Source organism: Leucoraja erinacea, chromosome 31, assembly GCF_028641065.1.
Source record: "Leucoraja erinacea ecotype New England chromosome 31, Leri_hhj_1, whole genome shotgun sequence".
Taxonomy (NCBI): domain Eukaryota; kingdom Metazoa; phylum Chordata; class Chondrichthyes; order Rajiformes; family Rajidae; genus Leucoraja; species Leucoraja erinaceus.
Genome location: NC_073407.1, coordinates 3,561,631 through 3,578,415, shown reverse-complemented (window position 1 = coordinate 3,578,415; position 16,785 = coordinate 3,561,631). Strand labels below are relative to the sequence as shown.

Sequence of the window (16,785 nt, the reverse complement as noted above, 5' to 3'; positions counted from 1 at the left end):
TAGTTGCAGCATTCACTCAAATTATATTTTGAAATAATAAAAAATATGTGAGACAGCATGTATGGAGCGAAGGACTAGGCGATATTTCTCCATAGATGCTGCCTCACCCGCTGAGTTTCTCCAGCGTTTTTGTCTACCTTTGATTTTTCCAGCTTCTGCAGTTCTTTCTTACACAAAATATATACATGAATAGTTTAGTGTAGAGATACAGCAGGGAAACAGGCCCTTCGGCCCACATCGACCAGCGATCACCCGCTCACACTCGTCCTATGTTATCCCACTTTCTCCACTGTCAGCACACTGGGGACAATTTACAGAGGCCCGATTAACCTGCAGACCCGCATGTCTTTGGAGGGTGGGAGGAAACCAGAGCACAGGGAGAACGTGCAAACTCCACACTGACAGCACCCGATGCCAGGATCAAACCGGGATCTCTGGCAATGTGAGGCAGCGGGTATACCAGCTGCGCCATTGTGATGCCCTTGAATAGTTGGGACTTGATACTGTCTTTTCCATTTACAAATATCTGAGTTATAATTCTTGCTACAAAGTATCTCGATTTACAACGCTATTTTTCATTCTCATTGCACGGGTATAAACATGTCACCAACATTCTCACAATGCATTTTGCTCAAACTTTGCAAACTATATACTTTGCTTATTTAATTGTTTACCAAGAATGAATATGTTTCCTAAGTCGAACAAACTCCAAAACAATTGTTCAAGTTCAAGTTCGAATTTATAGTCACATGTACCAATTAAGGTACAGTGATATTACCACGTTAAACAACAACTTCTGACTGAGACGGCAAAGCAAACTAGGCATGCGTTTACACAGCAGCTCCTGGACTAAGCCACTTCCCAACAACAGGTAGTCCAATTCCTCATTACAGATCATCAGCAAGAAATCAACAGTAAAGTGCCAACCACGGCCAGTTTACTTTAAGAAAAATACTCTTCTGAGAAATAGTTTGGTTACTAATGAATAAACATACAGGTACAGCGTGGTGAAGAAAGCTAATCGCATGTTGGCCTTCATAACGAGAGGATCTGAGTATAGGAGAAAAGTGGTCCTTCTGCAGTTGTACGGGGCCCTGGTGAGACCACATCCGGAGTATTGTGTGTTGTTTTGGTCTCCTAATTTGAGGTAGGACAACTTTGCGATTGAGGCAGCGCAGCGTAGGTTCATGAGGTTAATCACCGGGATTACGGGACTGTCACTCCATGAAGAAAGATTGAAAAGACTGGGCTTGTATTCACTGGAATTTAGAAGGATGAGAGGAGATCTTATAGAAACATGTAAAGTTATAAAAGGACCGGACAAGCTAGATGGGGGAGTCCAAAACCAGGGGCCACAGTCTAAGAATAATGGGGAGGACATTTAAAACTGAGATGAGAAAAAAAAAAACTTTTTCATCCAGAGAGTTGTGAATTTGTGGAATTCTCTGCCACTGAAGGCAGTAGAGGCCGATGCACTGGATTAATTTAAAAGAGTTAGATAGAGCTCTAGGGGCTAGCGGAATCAAGGGATATGGGGAGAAGGAAGGCACGGGTTACTGATTGTGGATGATCAGCCATGACCACAATGAATGGTGGTGCAGGCTCGAAAGGCCAAATGGCCCCCTCCAGCACTTATTGTCTATATTTCTAGGTTTATAATATTGCATGAAAATAGATTGGAGCAATTGAATTTCCTGCCAATAATTATTGATAGGACGAATAATGGAAAAATGCTCTTCGGCCTACCGAGTCCACGCCGACCATCGATCTCCCGTTCACACTAGTTCTAAGTTATCCCTCTTTCCAATCTACTCCCTGCACACTAGGGGCAACTTACAGAGGCCAATTCATCTACAAACTAGCATGTCCTTGAGCACAGTGAGAACATGCAAACTCCACACAGACAGTACCAAAGGTCAGGATCAAACATGGGTCTTTGGAGCTGTGAGGCAATGGATCTAAATCACTGAAACCAGCTAGGAAAAATGGAGAAATAACCAAAACAAAGCGATCAACCTTCAACTAAAAAGAAGATAGACACAAAAAGCTGGAATGACTCAGCAGGACTGTGGAGAGAAGGAATGGGCGACGCTTCGGTTCGAAAAAGTCCAAGAAGAAGTCCGAGTCTACCTTTGGTTTAAAGCAGCATCTACTCATTTCAACTAAAAGGGACTGGAACCACTGAATTTCCAATCGCATGTTGACGCTGAACCACAAAATAAAACAAAACTTCATCGCTGGTTCTTTAACATCAAGGGCAATGTGGAAAATGTCGAGCTTCTTTTGCAGGTTCCAAGGCAAGTAAAAAAGCACAAATATTTATGATCATATACTGTATTAAAAATTAACCTATCCTGCAAATCGTTCCATGCCTACATTGCAGCTGCCAGAATGCTCATTACAGCTGATCCCACAGCCGACTGTTGTTTCAAGGTCAGAGCTGGCTCCGGCTTCCGAGAGCTGGAAAACTCTGGACTGGAACACTGAACAACAATCAAAAGGCCATAAAGCTTCCATTTAGTTGGGAAATAATCATTTGAATTGTGAACCAGAAATGGTATTCTGGCTCCGAAATAGCGACTAACCTTATTCAAAGCACGCAAACACTGGGAGTTTTTATCACTTTTCAGAATAAACAAGACTTAGTCGAAAGGTAGAGTTCCAGGTCTGTTAACTTGATTTAGCACAGACAGCTTCTGATTTAGACTGCCATTTGGAGTCTAGTGAACACGCTTCAACAAAGAGCATGGGGGATTAAGTTGAAGTATTTATATCGATTGTCTCTATGCTGCCTCAACTAGTTACTAGTTCATTGATTAAATGTCTAATATCTGACACCAACAAATTGTTCTCTAAGAAGGATAAAAAAGTATTCCAATCCTACGCAGTGACTGGTGTCAGGTTTGGAGCCTTGTAAATGAAGTTGCATCAAATAGGAAAACTAGTCGCAAAACCTACAGAAGAGCCCGAAAAATATGACTTTGCTCTTGACCTTTGCGAGCTAAATTCAATTAAAATAGCAAAGACATTGTTACTTTTTATTTGACAGTCTTTGTTTATTGGATTACATTGGACATATACTGTCTATTGTCTATTGACTGTTTGTGCCATATTTATTTGAAGAAAAAACTATACATAAAAATATATATTTTTTAAATGGTCAAATATAAATGGATTTATTATTGCACAAAATGGAGAGTCAAAACTTCCACCTTGATTCAAAGATGTCATAACAACAGCGGGGCATTAAGGGCGGCATGGTGGCACAGCGGTAGAGTTGCTGCCTTACAGTGCCAGAGACCCAGGTTCAATCCGGAGTACAGGTGCCGTCTGTGCGTTCTCCCCGTGACCGGGTGGGTTCCCTCCCACCCTCCACAGATGTACAGGTTTGTACGCTAATTGGCTTGGCATAAATGTAAATTGTGCCTAGTGTGTGGAGCATAATGCGTGGGGAACGCTGGTCGTCGTGGACTCGGTTGGCCGAAGGACCTGTTTCCGTGCGATATGTCTAAATTAAACTAAACTAAAATAAAATTGGCCATCCCAATGACAGCGTTTTGAATGAAAGGCAATCTTATATAGTTGACTGAATTCATAGCCTCAAATTGAAAGGATCGCAACAGTTTACCACATACAAAATATCCCCAACCTCCCCATCCTGGAGTTATACAGCTCAGAAACCTGCCTCTCCAGACATTTCAGCTAAGCTAAATCCCTCATTTTAATGATATGGGTTCAGTTCAATTGATCGGATATTAAATTTGACTGAAATCCTTATAAGAAAACTAGTGTAGAATGGCACTTTGCAGCATCACCACAGAATAGCAGAGGTAAGAGGCAAAAGCAATTGTAGATACCTTCTAATGTTACAATGCTGACCTGTAACACTACAGTTATGGCCCTGTCCCATGGTACAAGTTCATTCCAAAAGCTCTCCCGAGTTTGCACCGATTCAAACTCGGAGATTTAGGGTAATGACCACTCATCGGTACTCGGGGCTCTCGTGGACATTTTTCAACATGTTGAAAAATCTTCACGAGTCTTCCCGAGCTTACCTGCCGTTAGCGAGTCTTCCCGAGTACCTGCCGATAGTGTTACGAGCCGCTAAGAGAAGTCCCCGAGCTCCGACGTACCCGCTACGTTCATTCTCCGTGCTTACCACAAGTTTGATTTTTTTTTAAACTCGGGAGAGCTCTTGGAATGAACTCGTACCGTGGGACAGGGCTATTACACTCAGGACAACATTGCATTGGCCAATAGCCCCAAAGCAAGACACGTGTCACCAATCAGCAGTTTAGAGATGTAGCAATTAAAGGCAACCTAAATATGGGGGAACAAGTTTAAGGGTTTAAGGGCACGGTGGCGCAGTACTGGAGTTTCTGCCTTACAGCGTCAGAGACCCAGGTTCAATCCTGACCATGGGTGCTGTCTGTGTGGAGTTTGTACATTCTCCCAGTGACCTGCGTGGGTTTTCTCCAGGTTTATGGTTTAAAAATCTGATTTAAAACACCCACTGCCTTGTGGCCATATCCAGTCATGGAAAAGGCTCCAGGAGTAAACCTCAAGAAAAATCCAGAGTCGGAGCCCCTAAGGCAGTTCATCGTTGTCTACAACCTCGCTCTGGCAGCTCCTGCGATGGCGCTGGTGCCAAACTGTAACGGCCCTGCTGTTCCTTTGGATCGATCAGCGACGTGGAGAGGGGGGACGTGCTGCATGGGCAACAGCCTGTCCTCCATATGACATGGCCCAGGCTTGCATCCGACCAGGATGCATCACCCATGGTCCGTCATGACCGAGGGGGTCCTACTATTCTTTCCTTCCACAGTCCAAAGACGTACAGGTTTGCAGGTTCATTGGCTTGGTAAAATTGTAAATTGTCTCTAGTGTGTGGAGGATAGTGTTAGCGTGCGGGGATCGCTGGTCGGCATGGACTCGATGGGCCGAAGGGCCTGTTTCTGTGATATATCTCAAAACTAAAGTCACTTTTTGCAACCAGTCGTTATTCCAGACTGGTTTGAGTTTTAATAAGATTGTAGAAGAGGATGGAATTGCAGAGAAACGTATTGTCACAGTGAGGAATGTGGAGGAGTCTCTGTGGTGGATGATTATGTTAATGGGTGCATTGTGCATTCTGTTGCTTTTTATTTGTGTGACTGACTTGGCAAATGGAATTCCTCGTATGCTGCAAAACATAATTGACCAATAAAGTATTATTGTATTGTAATACCCTACCACAATTGCAGCTTCCATATCAACGGGACTCCAACATAGAAGATATCTCTGTGTACTTCATTGGACAAAAGCCAAAATGGGAATGGAGAACATTACAAATGACTCAAAAGGCTGAAGTTGCAATAGAGCAGAGGGTGCGGACCATAACGTGAGCAGTGTCGGAGAAACAAAGGCTGAATCTTTCTCCAGTGGATATATACCTGGAGGGGAACACTGATAAAAGGCAAGAGTGGCAGCATTGAAAGTAACAATGGGACATAGTTTCAATGGAGACCCAGCAGATTTTGGAAAAGTATTAATGACGAAAGCCAGGAAATAGCGACTGACTTTTATCATTTATACTTTGCTAGACTGGAACCGATGCTGGTGTACAAAAGAAACTTTGAAAGTGGAAACAAGAAACTATAGATGCTGGTATCTGAAGCAAAGCACAAAGAGCCCGAGGAAGTCAGCGGTTGAGGCAGTATTTGTGGAGGGAATGGACAGGCAACGTTTTGGGAAGGGACCTTACTTCAGGCTGATGGAGTGAGGGGGAGGGAAGGGGGAAAAGAGAGGTGGGTTTGTGACAAATCTGGCAAGGTAGGTGGATACAGGTGAGGGGAAAGGGAGAGATTGGCATAAGGGGGGAGGGAGTGGCAAACGCTAGAGGAAGGGAGACAAAAGGGTGTCAGTTCTGTTCATTTTAATGTCACGCATACCGAGGTACAGTGAAAAGCTTTTGTTGCGTCAGATAAGAAGAGGAGAAGTGAAATATAAAGCCAGAGGGCAGGATAAATGAGTATTATTTCAAAACAACAACCTTTGTTCAGAAAACCTACCCTAATGTACACTGCATTGAGTATTGAGATAATGGATGGGCAGGATGATGTCAGAGATGTTGACAATCAGGCATGTTTAGATCTCTACAGCAATGTGGTGAAGCTTGCAGCTTCCAACTGCGGCATGTGTTGCCAATGTTAGTTCCACATTTAGGGTGTTCTGCCCTCTGAAATGCAAACACAATTCGGATCGATCTCAAAGAAACATTTAAAAAAAAAGTTATGTGCAGGACGAAACAGCAGATGCCGGTTTAAACTGAAGATAGACCCAAAATGCTGGAGTAATTCAGCGGGTCAGACAGCATCTCTGGAGAAAAGGAATAGGTGGTGTTTCGGGTCGGGACCCTTCTTCAGACAATGTTGAAAAGTTTGAAAATCATTGAGAAGTTATGCTGGTAATGGCAAATGTTCCAGACCTCCCTGCTCTCATGTGTTGCTCTTCTGGCATTTGCTTGTTGTAACAACATGCAGCCAAGGAGAAACGTACAGTGCGCATCATCACGAGCAGTCAGCAAATGGTCATATGATGTATTTGTAAGCAACAGCCATTTAGGTGTGGGCAGGTGACAAGAGGCTTAGTGTAAAAATCACTGCCGCAGCATCACAGTACAGTTCACTTGTTAAAGGTACCGTTAGACGGACCTAATATCTTTGGCTGTTATGGAAATCTACTAACTCCAAGGACAAAAGGGTCCAAGGATCTGAAGGATCTGAAGAAGGGTCTCAACCCAAAACCAACCTTTTTCCCCCAGAGATGCTGCCTGACCCGCTGAGTTACTCCAGCATTTTGTGTCTATCTGGTCCAAGCAGATGTGGACAATCAGTACATGTCAACATGACATGATCACTCTGAGACAGTTGTGGACTGAATGGTCACACATGTAGTGGAGCACAAGATTCAGACTCACTCTCCTGCACATTATTGGGTCAGTGTTAAAGGCCCGTCCCACCAGCATGCGACCTGCATGCGGCAAGCGCGACCGAACCGGAAGCGGGGGCCGCGCGGAGGTCGAGTGACCCCCGTACAGGGCCGGTCCCACCAGCATGCGCCTGCATGCAGCGAGCGCGACCAAACCAGAAGCGGGGGCCGCACGGAGGTCGAGTGAGTGACGTGAAGTTCGAGCGAAGTCCGCGGGAAGTTCGCGCGTGATGTACGGCATCGAGACGCTGCATATGCCCGTCGAGGCGGTGTGTACGGCGTTGAGGCGGCTGCGGGCCGCCACGCCGTTGCTGCACAGAATTTGTTAACGCGGTCAGTTTTTCGGAGCCCCGCGTGATGTCGGGACCAGCTCTCCACAACTCCATACGGCTCCCGCAATCGAAGTGGGACCGGCCCCGCGAGGCCGTATGGCTCAAGCGACCACGTTCGGTCGCGCTTGCCGCATGGAGTCGCATGCTCGTGGGACAGGCCCTTTACACGCTCTGAGGCAAAACATTCACATAACGCATTACCATGCACTCTCTGAGATGCACAATATAAATCCCATAGCATTATTCAAAAAAAAGGGCAAAGGATTTCTTGTGTCGGAAGGAACTGCAGATGCTGGTTTACACCGTAGATAGACATGAAATGCTGGAGTAACTCAGCGGGACAGGCAGCATCTCCGGAGAAAAGGAATAGGTGATGTTTTGGGTCGAGACCTTTCTTCAGACTGAGAGTCAGGGGAGAGGGCAAATAGAGGTGTGAAAAGATACAGGACAAATCAGAGATGGCACCGATGGCCAAGGATTTATTGTTAAATGTCCTCACTATAATTTAGCTCTCACTCGATATCATCGGTAAACGTACAAATATCTGGTCATTAGCGCATTACAAACTGCAAGTCTATTGTCGGCACGGTGGCGCAACGATAGAATTGCTGCCTTACAGCGCCAGACACCCAAGTTCGATCCACACTATGGGTGCTGTCTGTACAGAGTTTGTACGTTCTCCCAGTGACCTGCCTGGGTTTTCTCCGGGTGCTCCGGTTTCCTCCCACTCTCCAAAGAAATACAGGCTTGTAGGTAATTTGGCTTCGGTAAAATTGTTAACTGTCGATAGAGCGTGGGATATTGCCAGCGTACGGGGTGATCGGTGCTCAGCGCGGACTCGGAGGGCCAAAGGGCCTGTTTCCATGCTGCATGTCTAAAAAAAGCTTGGTTGGTGCGAATTCTCCCTGCACTCCACGTACCAATAATGATGAGAACATATTTCAATCGTGCTAAGTGCTTAGAGGTCTTGGGTTTATTAAAGCCTCAGCAGAAATGCAAGACCCGATTTATTCAATGACCAATTTATTGTAATATCAATAAGCATCATTTTCTTCTCTGGCTTTTAGCAGAATTACACTTCAGCTAGATATCTCCCATTTCAGACCTTGGTCGTGAAGCAACAAACAGGTTTAGCAATAATAATTGTCAGCTGTAGAAATATTACATCATGTTTCACAATATCCCACTTGATGTGACCATACCATTAAAAGAACCATGAAAGGCAGAAATGTATTTTTAGAAAATGGGGCTATATATCACCAATTCTTGCATTTGCGGAATTGCCCTAGGAAATGACTCTGATCCAATAGAACAGAACAGAGGCCCTATGACCCTTCAAACCTTCCCTGCCATTCACAAAGGTCAGAATAGGTCTGATCCTGATCTCAACTTTCCAGCCAGTTCCCATAATGAGAAGACCTGAAGTAAACAGAATTATGGGGAGTGTAGTTTAGTTTAGTGATACAGTGTGGAAACAGGCCCTTCGACCCACAGAGTCCATGCCAACCAGCGATCCCTACACACTAACACTATCCTACCCACACTGGGGACAATTAAAATTTTTACCAAAGCCAATTAACCTACAAACCTGTACCTCTATGGAGTGTGGGAGGAAACCGGAGCATCCGGAAAAAACCCACGTGGTCATGGGGAGAACGTACAAACTCCGTACAGACAGCACTCTTAATCAGAATCGAACCCAGGTCTCTGGCGCTGTAATGCAGCAACTCTACCGCTGCGCCACCGTGCCTAAAGGCACGGGTGTAGACAGGGGAGGTAAGAATAAACGGATTCTCTTAGCAGAGGTATCTAAAATGAGAGTGGTTTGGTTTAGAGATCTGAAGAGGGGTAAATCCACCCTGAGGGTGTCTGTGATCCATGCAGCCAAAGTGGGTGGTAGAGGCAGATCCTCTCACCACATTTACACATCCAGACCAGCACGTGCATCACTAAGTGATGAAAGACTGTGGACCAAATGCTGGCAAAAGGGATTTGTATGGTTAGTTAGAAACATCAAACAAAGAAAATGAGTACAGGCCATTCGGCCCTTGGAGCTAGCACCGCCATTCAATATGATCATGGCTGACCATCCACATTCAGTACCCTGTTCCTGCTATCTCGCCATACCCCTTGATTCTGTTATCAAGTTAGTATAGATGGGGCAGCACAGTGGTAGAGCTGCTGCCTGCCAGAGACCAGGGTTTGATCCTATGTGTACTGTATGTATGGAGTTTGTACGTTCTCCCTGTGACCTCGTGTGTTTTCTCCAGGTGTTATGGTTTACTCCTACATCCGAAAGACGTGCAAGGTTGTAGGTTAATTGCCTTCTTCAATTTGTCCCTAGTGTGTAGAATAGACCTAGTGTGAACCGGCCGGTGATCTGTGGTCGGTGTGAACTCAGTGGGCTGAGGGGCCTATTTCCACACTGTATCTCTAAATTAAACTATTTAATTGTCAGTATGGACATAGTAGGCCAAAGGGCCTGTTTCTTACTGTATAACTATAGCCCTTTTACTTCCTTATTGTCTAAGTAATCCATCTCGGCATTCAATATAATCGCAAAACATCGCAGGTCTAAAGAAGTGTTCCAATCCCAAACATTGGCAGTCTCAAGAGGTTCCTGATCTAAAACATTGCCAGTTTGAACAATCCCAACCCGAAAAGTCACCTATCCATGTTTGCTGGAGGTGTTGCCTGACCCGCTGAGTTCCTCCAGCACTTTGTATTTTATTTAATATATCCTAGCCTTCCATCTTCCAGAGCTCTCCAGGAGAGAGAATCCCAAGGGTTCTCAATTCTCAGAGAAGGAGCTTCTATCTCCACCTCAAACCCACTAGCACTGATTCTGAAACTGTGCCCAGTTTCTGCAATGCCCCACGAGGGCCCCACCATCCTCTCGACATCTACACCATCAAACCTTTCATTCAGTACCTTACACAGTCTCCAGTGCCCCCTTGCACACGAGGTCATCATTCACTGCCCTGGAAAACTCAGCAAGCTGTCTAAAGGGCCTGCCCTACTTGGGCGTCATTTGTGCGTCATGCAGATAGCGCGCAAAGATTTTGTACAGCCCAAAATTCTGGGGCACCGCGTGTCACTGCCTACGTCACCACGCACCATGCACGCATCACGTGCGCGTCACCACGCATAAATGATGTCACGTAAATGATGTCACGTAAATGATGTCACGTAAATGACGCGCAAATTACGCCCAAGTGGGACAGGCCCTTACCAGGTGGAGGCCAGTTGGAACAAACACAAAACCACACCAGAACATTATGGAAAGTACATCAGCAGCATCCACGGAGGGAGAAACTGAGTCACCATTTCAGACGGTGAACAGGTGACATTGGGCAGCACGGTGGCGCAGCGGTAGAGTTGCTGCCAAACGCCCGGGTTCCATCCTGACTACGGGTGCTGTCTGTACCGAGTTTGTACGCTCTCCGCATGACCTGCATGGGTTTTCTCCCATTTCCTCCCACACTCCAAAGACGTACAAGTTTGCAGTTTATTTGGCTTTGATTTTTAAAAAATTGTAAACTGCCCCTAGTGTGTGGGATAGTGCTAGTGTACGTGGATCATTTATCGGCACGGACTCGGTGGACCGCCCGGCCTGTTTCCACGCAGTATCTCTAAACTAAATAGTCAGCAAACTGAAGCCTGTGTTTCTCGAGCCATGGATGGTGCCCAAGCTGCAAGTGTATCCAGTTCAGCCCATCACAGTCAACATCGCTGGTTAATGATTGATAGTCCGGTTCCTGGATAATATTAGATAAAACCAGCCCTTTAGTACTATCGGTGAATAGAGTGATACATTGTGGAAACAGGCCCTTCGGCCCAACTTGCCCACACCGGCCAACATCTCCCAGCTACACTAGTCCCTCCTGCCTGAGCTTGGTCCATATCCTTCCAAACTTATCCATGTACCTGTCTAACTTTATTAAACATTGGGATAGTCCCAGCCTCAACTACCTCCTCTGGCAGCTCGTTCTATACACCCACCACCCTTTGTGTGAGAAAGTTACTCCTCAGATTCCTATTAAAATCTTTTCCCCTTCACCTTGACCCTATGTCCTCTGGCCCTCGATTCCCCTACTCTAGGCAAGAGACTCTGTGCATCTACCCGATTTATTCCGCTCATGATTTTATACAATAAATGAAGCCGCCTGTTCTCTGGTTGCCACGGCAGGGAAATCCCCTACGCACAAACATTTCCTTTGCCGATTAACAAACACTCCCTTTCCCTAGTTTATACTTCAATAAACAAATCTGATTCTGGAAAATGGATAGACACAAAATGCTGGAATAACTCAGCAGGTCAGGCAGCATCTCTGGAGATATGTACAGGTGATATTTCGGGTAGAACATCTTCTTCAGACTGAGAATCGGGGGAGAGGGAAACTACAGGTTTGAAATGGATGTCCATCATGTAAAATCATGCAATATGCTCAGTACAAAAGTATGTCCATGCAATGATTATACTCATCAGTAAACTTAACGTTATTTCAGTAGACTTCATAACGTTATCTCCCATGGCAGATGCTAAAGATAATTTTAATTACACAAGCTATTTAAGTATGTACTGTAACCACATCTGTGAAAATCCTAGTTAAAGATGTCACATTGTCTTTAACATGCAAGATTATATTGCACCCAGAGCAACAACTTGCATTATATGGTGACGTCAACATCCATGCTTGGGATTGGTAAGGGTAACATCTTAGAGAAGGAACATCACTGGTTAATGATTGAAAGTTCACTTCCTGGCTGATTTTTTTTTTTACCAGTATTAGTGCCCTTTCCTGGATGAAACCAGCCAATTTAGTGCTGACTGTGGATGAAACCTCTAGTTTCTAACACAATGCAGTGCAGTACTGAAGAAACTCTGCTGTATTAACAGCATGTCTCCTGCTCTGTCAGGAGGTCGTTAATTTGATGGCATTATCTCAAAGTAATGCAGTAGAGTTATCAACTGAGTCAGTCTGAAGAAGGATCTCGACCCAAAACGTCACCCATTCTTTCTCTCCAGAGATGCTCCCTGGTCTGCTGAGTTACTCCAGCTTTTTGTATCTATCTGCAGTAGAGGTATCCCCACCTTAAACACAGAACACTGTAAACGATCAACTAGGGTGGTGCAGCGGTAGAGTTGCTGCCTTGCAGCACTGGAGACCTGGGTTCGATCCTGACCTTGGGTGCTGTTTGTACAGCGTTTGTACGTTCTCCCCGTAACCACATGTGTTTTCTCCGTGATCTGCAGTTCCCTCCCACACTCTAAAGATGTATAGGTTTATGGATTAATTATGGGTTAAATGTAAATTCTCCCTAGTGTGCGTACGTTAAAATTGCGGGGATCACTGGTCGGTGCGGACTCGGTGGGCCAAACGTCCTGTTTCCGTGCTGTATCTCTAAACTAAACTAAACTTAAATTTCTGTCAATTAAAATACAAAAAGGCTCCATAAGTTGTAAAGGGTGCAGAGAAGATTTACGAAGATGTTACCAGGACTCAAGGGCCTGAGCTACAGGGAGAGGTGGAACAGGCTGGGTCTCTATTCCTTGGAGCGCAGGAGGATGAGGGGTGATCTTATAGAGGCGTATAAAATCATGAGAGGAATAGATTGGATAGATGCACCGAGTGTCTTGCCCAGAGTAGGGGAATCGAGATGCAGAAATATAAAATAAAAGCTGAATATGTTTGGTCATTGACATCGGGAGAAGAATGGAGATCAGGGGAGAGACAAGACTTTGCCTTCCATCACAGTGAGGAGGAGATTCTCTGTGATGGATGTTTGTATAAATTGTGTTGGTGTTGTGTCTTGGTTCTTTTCTTGTTGGATGACTGCAGAAACCAAATTTCGTTTGAACTTTATTTGAGGTTCAAATGACAATAAAGGGTATTGTATCGTATTGTATATTCAGCAGTTGAGGCAGTGTTTGTGGAGAGAAACGGAGTGAAAATTTCAGGTAGACCTGCCACAGATGTTGCCTGATCCACTGGCTATCTCCGGCATTTTTTGTTTTACTTTTATACTTGACGAATTCCCGCAACTTGGCCAATGTTTACACCTTACTCATCAGCATCACAAAAGCAGATGATGGTATCTTTAACACCCCGCAGTTGGTGTGTGTACAAATCGGCCTACCTCTCCCAACTTTACAACAGTAACCAAACTTGATAAGTAGCATATAAACACACATCCTCCACAAATGCTGCCTGTCCCGCTGACTCCAGTACTTTGTGGCTATAACATGCTTTGAAACCAGCTGGAAAGGGACATGAAATGGCAGCCTTTCATTCATGTTTATAGTCATAGTCATACAGCATGGAAACAGGCCCTTCAGCCCCAACTTGCCCACTTCCAGAAACATTTTCCATCTACACCAGTCCCACCTGTCTACGTTTGGCCAATATCCCTCTAAACCTGTTTTATTCATGCACCTGTCCAAATGTTTCTTAACCATGGCGATAGTACCTGCCTCAATTGCCTCTTCCGGCAGCTCGTTCCATACACCCACCACCCATTGTATGAAAGTTACCCCTCAGGTTCCTATTAAATCTTTCCCCCCTCACCTTAAACCTATGTCCTCTAGTTCTCGATCCCCCTACTCTGGGCATCAACCTGATCTATTCCTCGCATGATTTTATACACCTCAATAAGATCACCCCTCATCCTCCTGCCTTCCAAGCAATAGTCCCAGCCTGCTCAACCTCTCCCTACAGCTCAAACGCTGGAGTCCTGGCAACATCCTCGTAAATCTTCTCTGCAACTTGTTGAGTCTTTATATTTTAATAGACAGATATTTAAGTTGATCGTATATGCTATTCAAAACAGCCCACAGGAAGGGTGGAATTCGAGCGACCTCTCCCCCAACAGGTGTCCAGGCGATTCCTTCTTGCCCAGGTCGGTCCATACCTGCCGGTGTATGGGGAGCTGCCTGCTCTCCCTGAAGCCCCCCCACACACACACACACAGCGCCAACACTCACTCACCCGTATCCTCCGCATGGCTGCCACGATCTCCACCCGGCTGTTGGGCCTCGGCACGTCCAGGCTCCCCACGTACTAGGGAAAGAAAAGGTGCATTGTCTGTGTCAGTGAGCAGCTGGCCGTGACATCCCGGCCGGCAGGGACGTGGGGAAGGGGAGCACAGCGCCTGGGGACAGAGGGACAGAAGGGAGAGTAGGGGGGGAGGGAGGGAGAGACAGAAGGGAGAGGGTGGGAGAGGGACCAGACCACGGACCCGCTCCCAGCGCGCAGGCGAGATCGGGACGCGACCCGCAACCCAAAACATCGCACAGACCCGCGCTCCCCCTCCACCGCCCGGTGCAACTGGTCAACCCGCAGCCTTTCCATTGCGAGTGTCCCGGGGAAGGCGCCGGTGTGGAGGAGTTTGTTTAGTGAAGTGTTGCGGGCAGAGATGGGCTGAGCGCGGAGCCCGGGACAGTGTGTGTGTGTGTGTGTGTGTGTGGTGTGTGTGTGTGTGTGTGTGTGTGGGTGGTGTGTGTGTGTGTGTGTGTCGGTGTGTGTGTGTGTGTGTGTGTGTGAGTGTGAGTGTGTCAGTGTGTGTGTGGGTGTGTGTGTGTCGTGTGTGTGTGTGTGTCGGTGTGTGTGTTTGTGTGTCGGTGTGTGTGTGTGTGTGTGTGTGTGTGTGTGTGTGTGTGTGTGTGTGTGTGTGTGTGTGTGTGTGTGTGTGTCTCTGTGTGTGTGTGTGTGTCTCGGTGTGTGTGTGTGTGTGTGTGTGTGTGTGTGTGTGTGTGTGTGTGTGTGTGTGTGTGTGTGTGTGTGTGTGTGTGTGTGTGTGTGTGTGTGTGTGTCGGTGTGTGTGTGTGTGTGTGTGTGTCGGTGTGTGTGTGTGTGTGTGCGCGCGCAGTGTGTGCGTCTGTGCGCGGGTGTGTGTGTGCGTACGCGTCGTGTGTGTGTGTGTGTGTGGGTGTGCGGGTGTCTGTGTGTGTGTGCGTGTGTGTGTGTGTGTGTCGGTGTGTGTGTGTGTGTCGGTGTGTGTGTGTGTGTGTGTCGGTGTGTGTGTGTGTGTGTGTGTGTGTGTGTGTCGGTGTGTGTGTGTGTGTGTGTGTGTGTGTGTGTGTGTGTCGGTGTGTGTGTGTGTGTGTGTGTGTGTGTCGGTGTGTGTGTGTGTGTGTGTGTGTGTGTGTGTGTGTGTCGGTGTGTGTGTGTGTCGGGGCGCGGGTACCTTGGCCTGGAAGTGCAGTCCGTGCTGGAACGCTTCGTCGTTGTGCAGCGGTGTCCTGGGGTCGCCCACATCGTCCACCAAGTTGTAGCCGCTCCTCACCGGCATGTTGCAGGGGGGGCCGTGCTCGCGGGCTAGTGGCGGCGGCTGCTGGGGCATAGCACCCGGGTCAGCCCGAGGCCGTGGGAAGTATCCGGGATCAGGCAAGGAGGGGGCAGTGAGAGGGAGGGAATGAGAGAGCAAGAGGGGCGGTAGGTCGGGAAGGAGAGAAAGAGAGCGGGAAAGAGGGGAGGGGGAGAAAGAAAGAGGGGTGGAGTGGAGGGAGAAAGAGGGGAGAGAGAATTAAGGGAGGGAAAAATAAAGAGGAAGGGTGAAGGGAGGGAGGGAGAAGTGGAGTGTGAAAGAAAGCAGGGGGAAAGGGAGAGATAGAGAGAGTGCAGGAGGCGCAGAGAGGGTGAAGGGAGAGGGTTACAGATTCTCCCAGAGCGCAGAACTACAGAGTAAGCAGCAGGAGAGTGGGGGAGCGGGTTGCCCGGGGTCGGGGTGTGTGTGGAGGGTAGAGGGGGGGCGAGGCGGCCAGGGGAGGGTGCGGGCGGGTCGGGTCAGGGACGGGGAGGAGGGTGCTGGGTGCAGGGTGCTGCCCGCCTCACCTGGCGACTGTCCGCTGGTCTCCCACCCCGAGCGGGATGGGTGCGGGGGGCGAGGGGTTTGCTCAGACACAGCGCTGGCCCGGCCGCTCACTCACTCGCTGCCCGCACACTCTGGGTGATATCCACTGCCTCTTCCCGCTCCTCCCGAGCCGGGATCCCGCTCCTCTGTCTCTCTCTCGCTCCCTCCCTCCCAGTGGAGCAAAGTTGCATCACACGATCAACAAGCCCCGCCGGCCCTCCTGGAAATAAACAACGAAAGGCAGGAAACAGTCTGATTCACCTCTACCCCACTGCAGGCATTGGACTTTGTCTCTGGAACTGGTGCGGTACTATGCTGAGAACTATATTCTGCACTCTGTGTCTTCCCCTTTACTCTGCCTATTGTACTGTAGTTTGACTGGGTTGTATTGATGTACAGTGTTATCTGATCTGATCGCGTCGCATGCAAAAGTGCAGCACGGTGGTGCAGCGGGTAGAACTGCTGCCTCACCCAGGGGCAGAGTCGCCAATTTGATCCTGACTACAAGCGGAGTTTGCACGACTCCCTGTCACCATGTGGGTTTCCTGGGGTGCTCCGGTTTCCTCCCACACCCCAAAGGCGTGCAGGCTTGCAGGATAATTGCCCCCTGTAAAATTGCCCTGGTGTGCAG

At 47.4% G+C, this 16,785-nt stretch overlaps 1 protein-coding gene across 5 annotated transcripts in view; it reads right to left on the bottom strand.

Moving 5' to 3' along the window:
* Positions 1–16,492, bottom strand: part of si:dkey-34e4.1 (carboxyl-terminal PDZ ligand of neuronal nitric oxide synthase protein) — a 136,017-nt gene extending 119,525 nt beyond the window's left edge. Inside the window, exons 1-3 of one of the 5 annotated variants that reach the window (XM_055659786.1) lie at positions 16,136–16,492; positions 15,489–15,632; positions 14,291–14,362 (exon numbers count right to left, since the gene is read on the bottom strand). In XM_055659786.1, coding sequence (XP_055515761.1) covers positions 14,291–14,362; positions 15,489–15,593 — 177 coding nt within the window. In that variant the 5' untranslated portion in view covers positions 15,594–15,632; positions 16,136–16,492. The remainder of the gene's footprint in view (positions 1–14,290; positions 14,363–15,488; positions 15,633–16,135) is intronic. The other 4 variants (XM_055659785.1, XM_055659784.1, XM_055659783.1 and 1 more) reach the window with 4 other exon arrangements.
* Between the last annotated feature and the right edge of the window lie 293 nt (positions 16,493–16,785).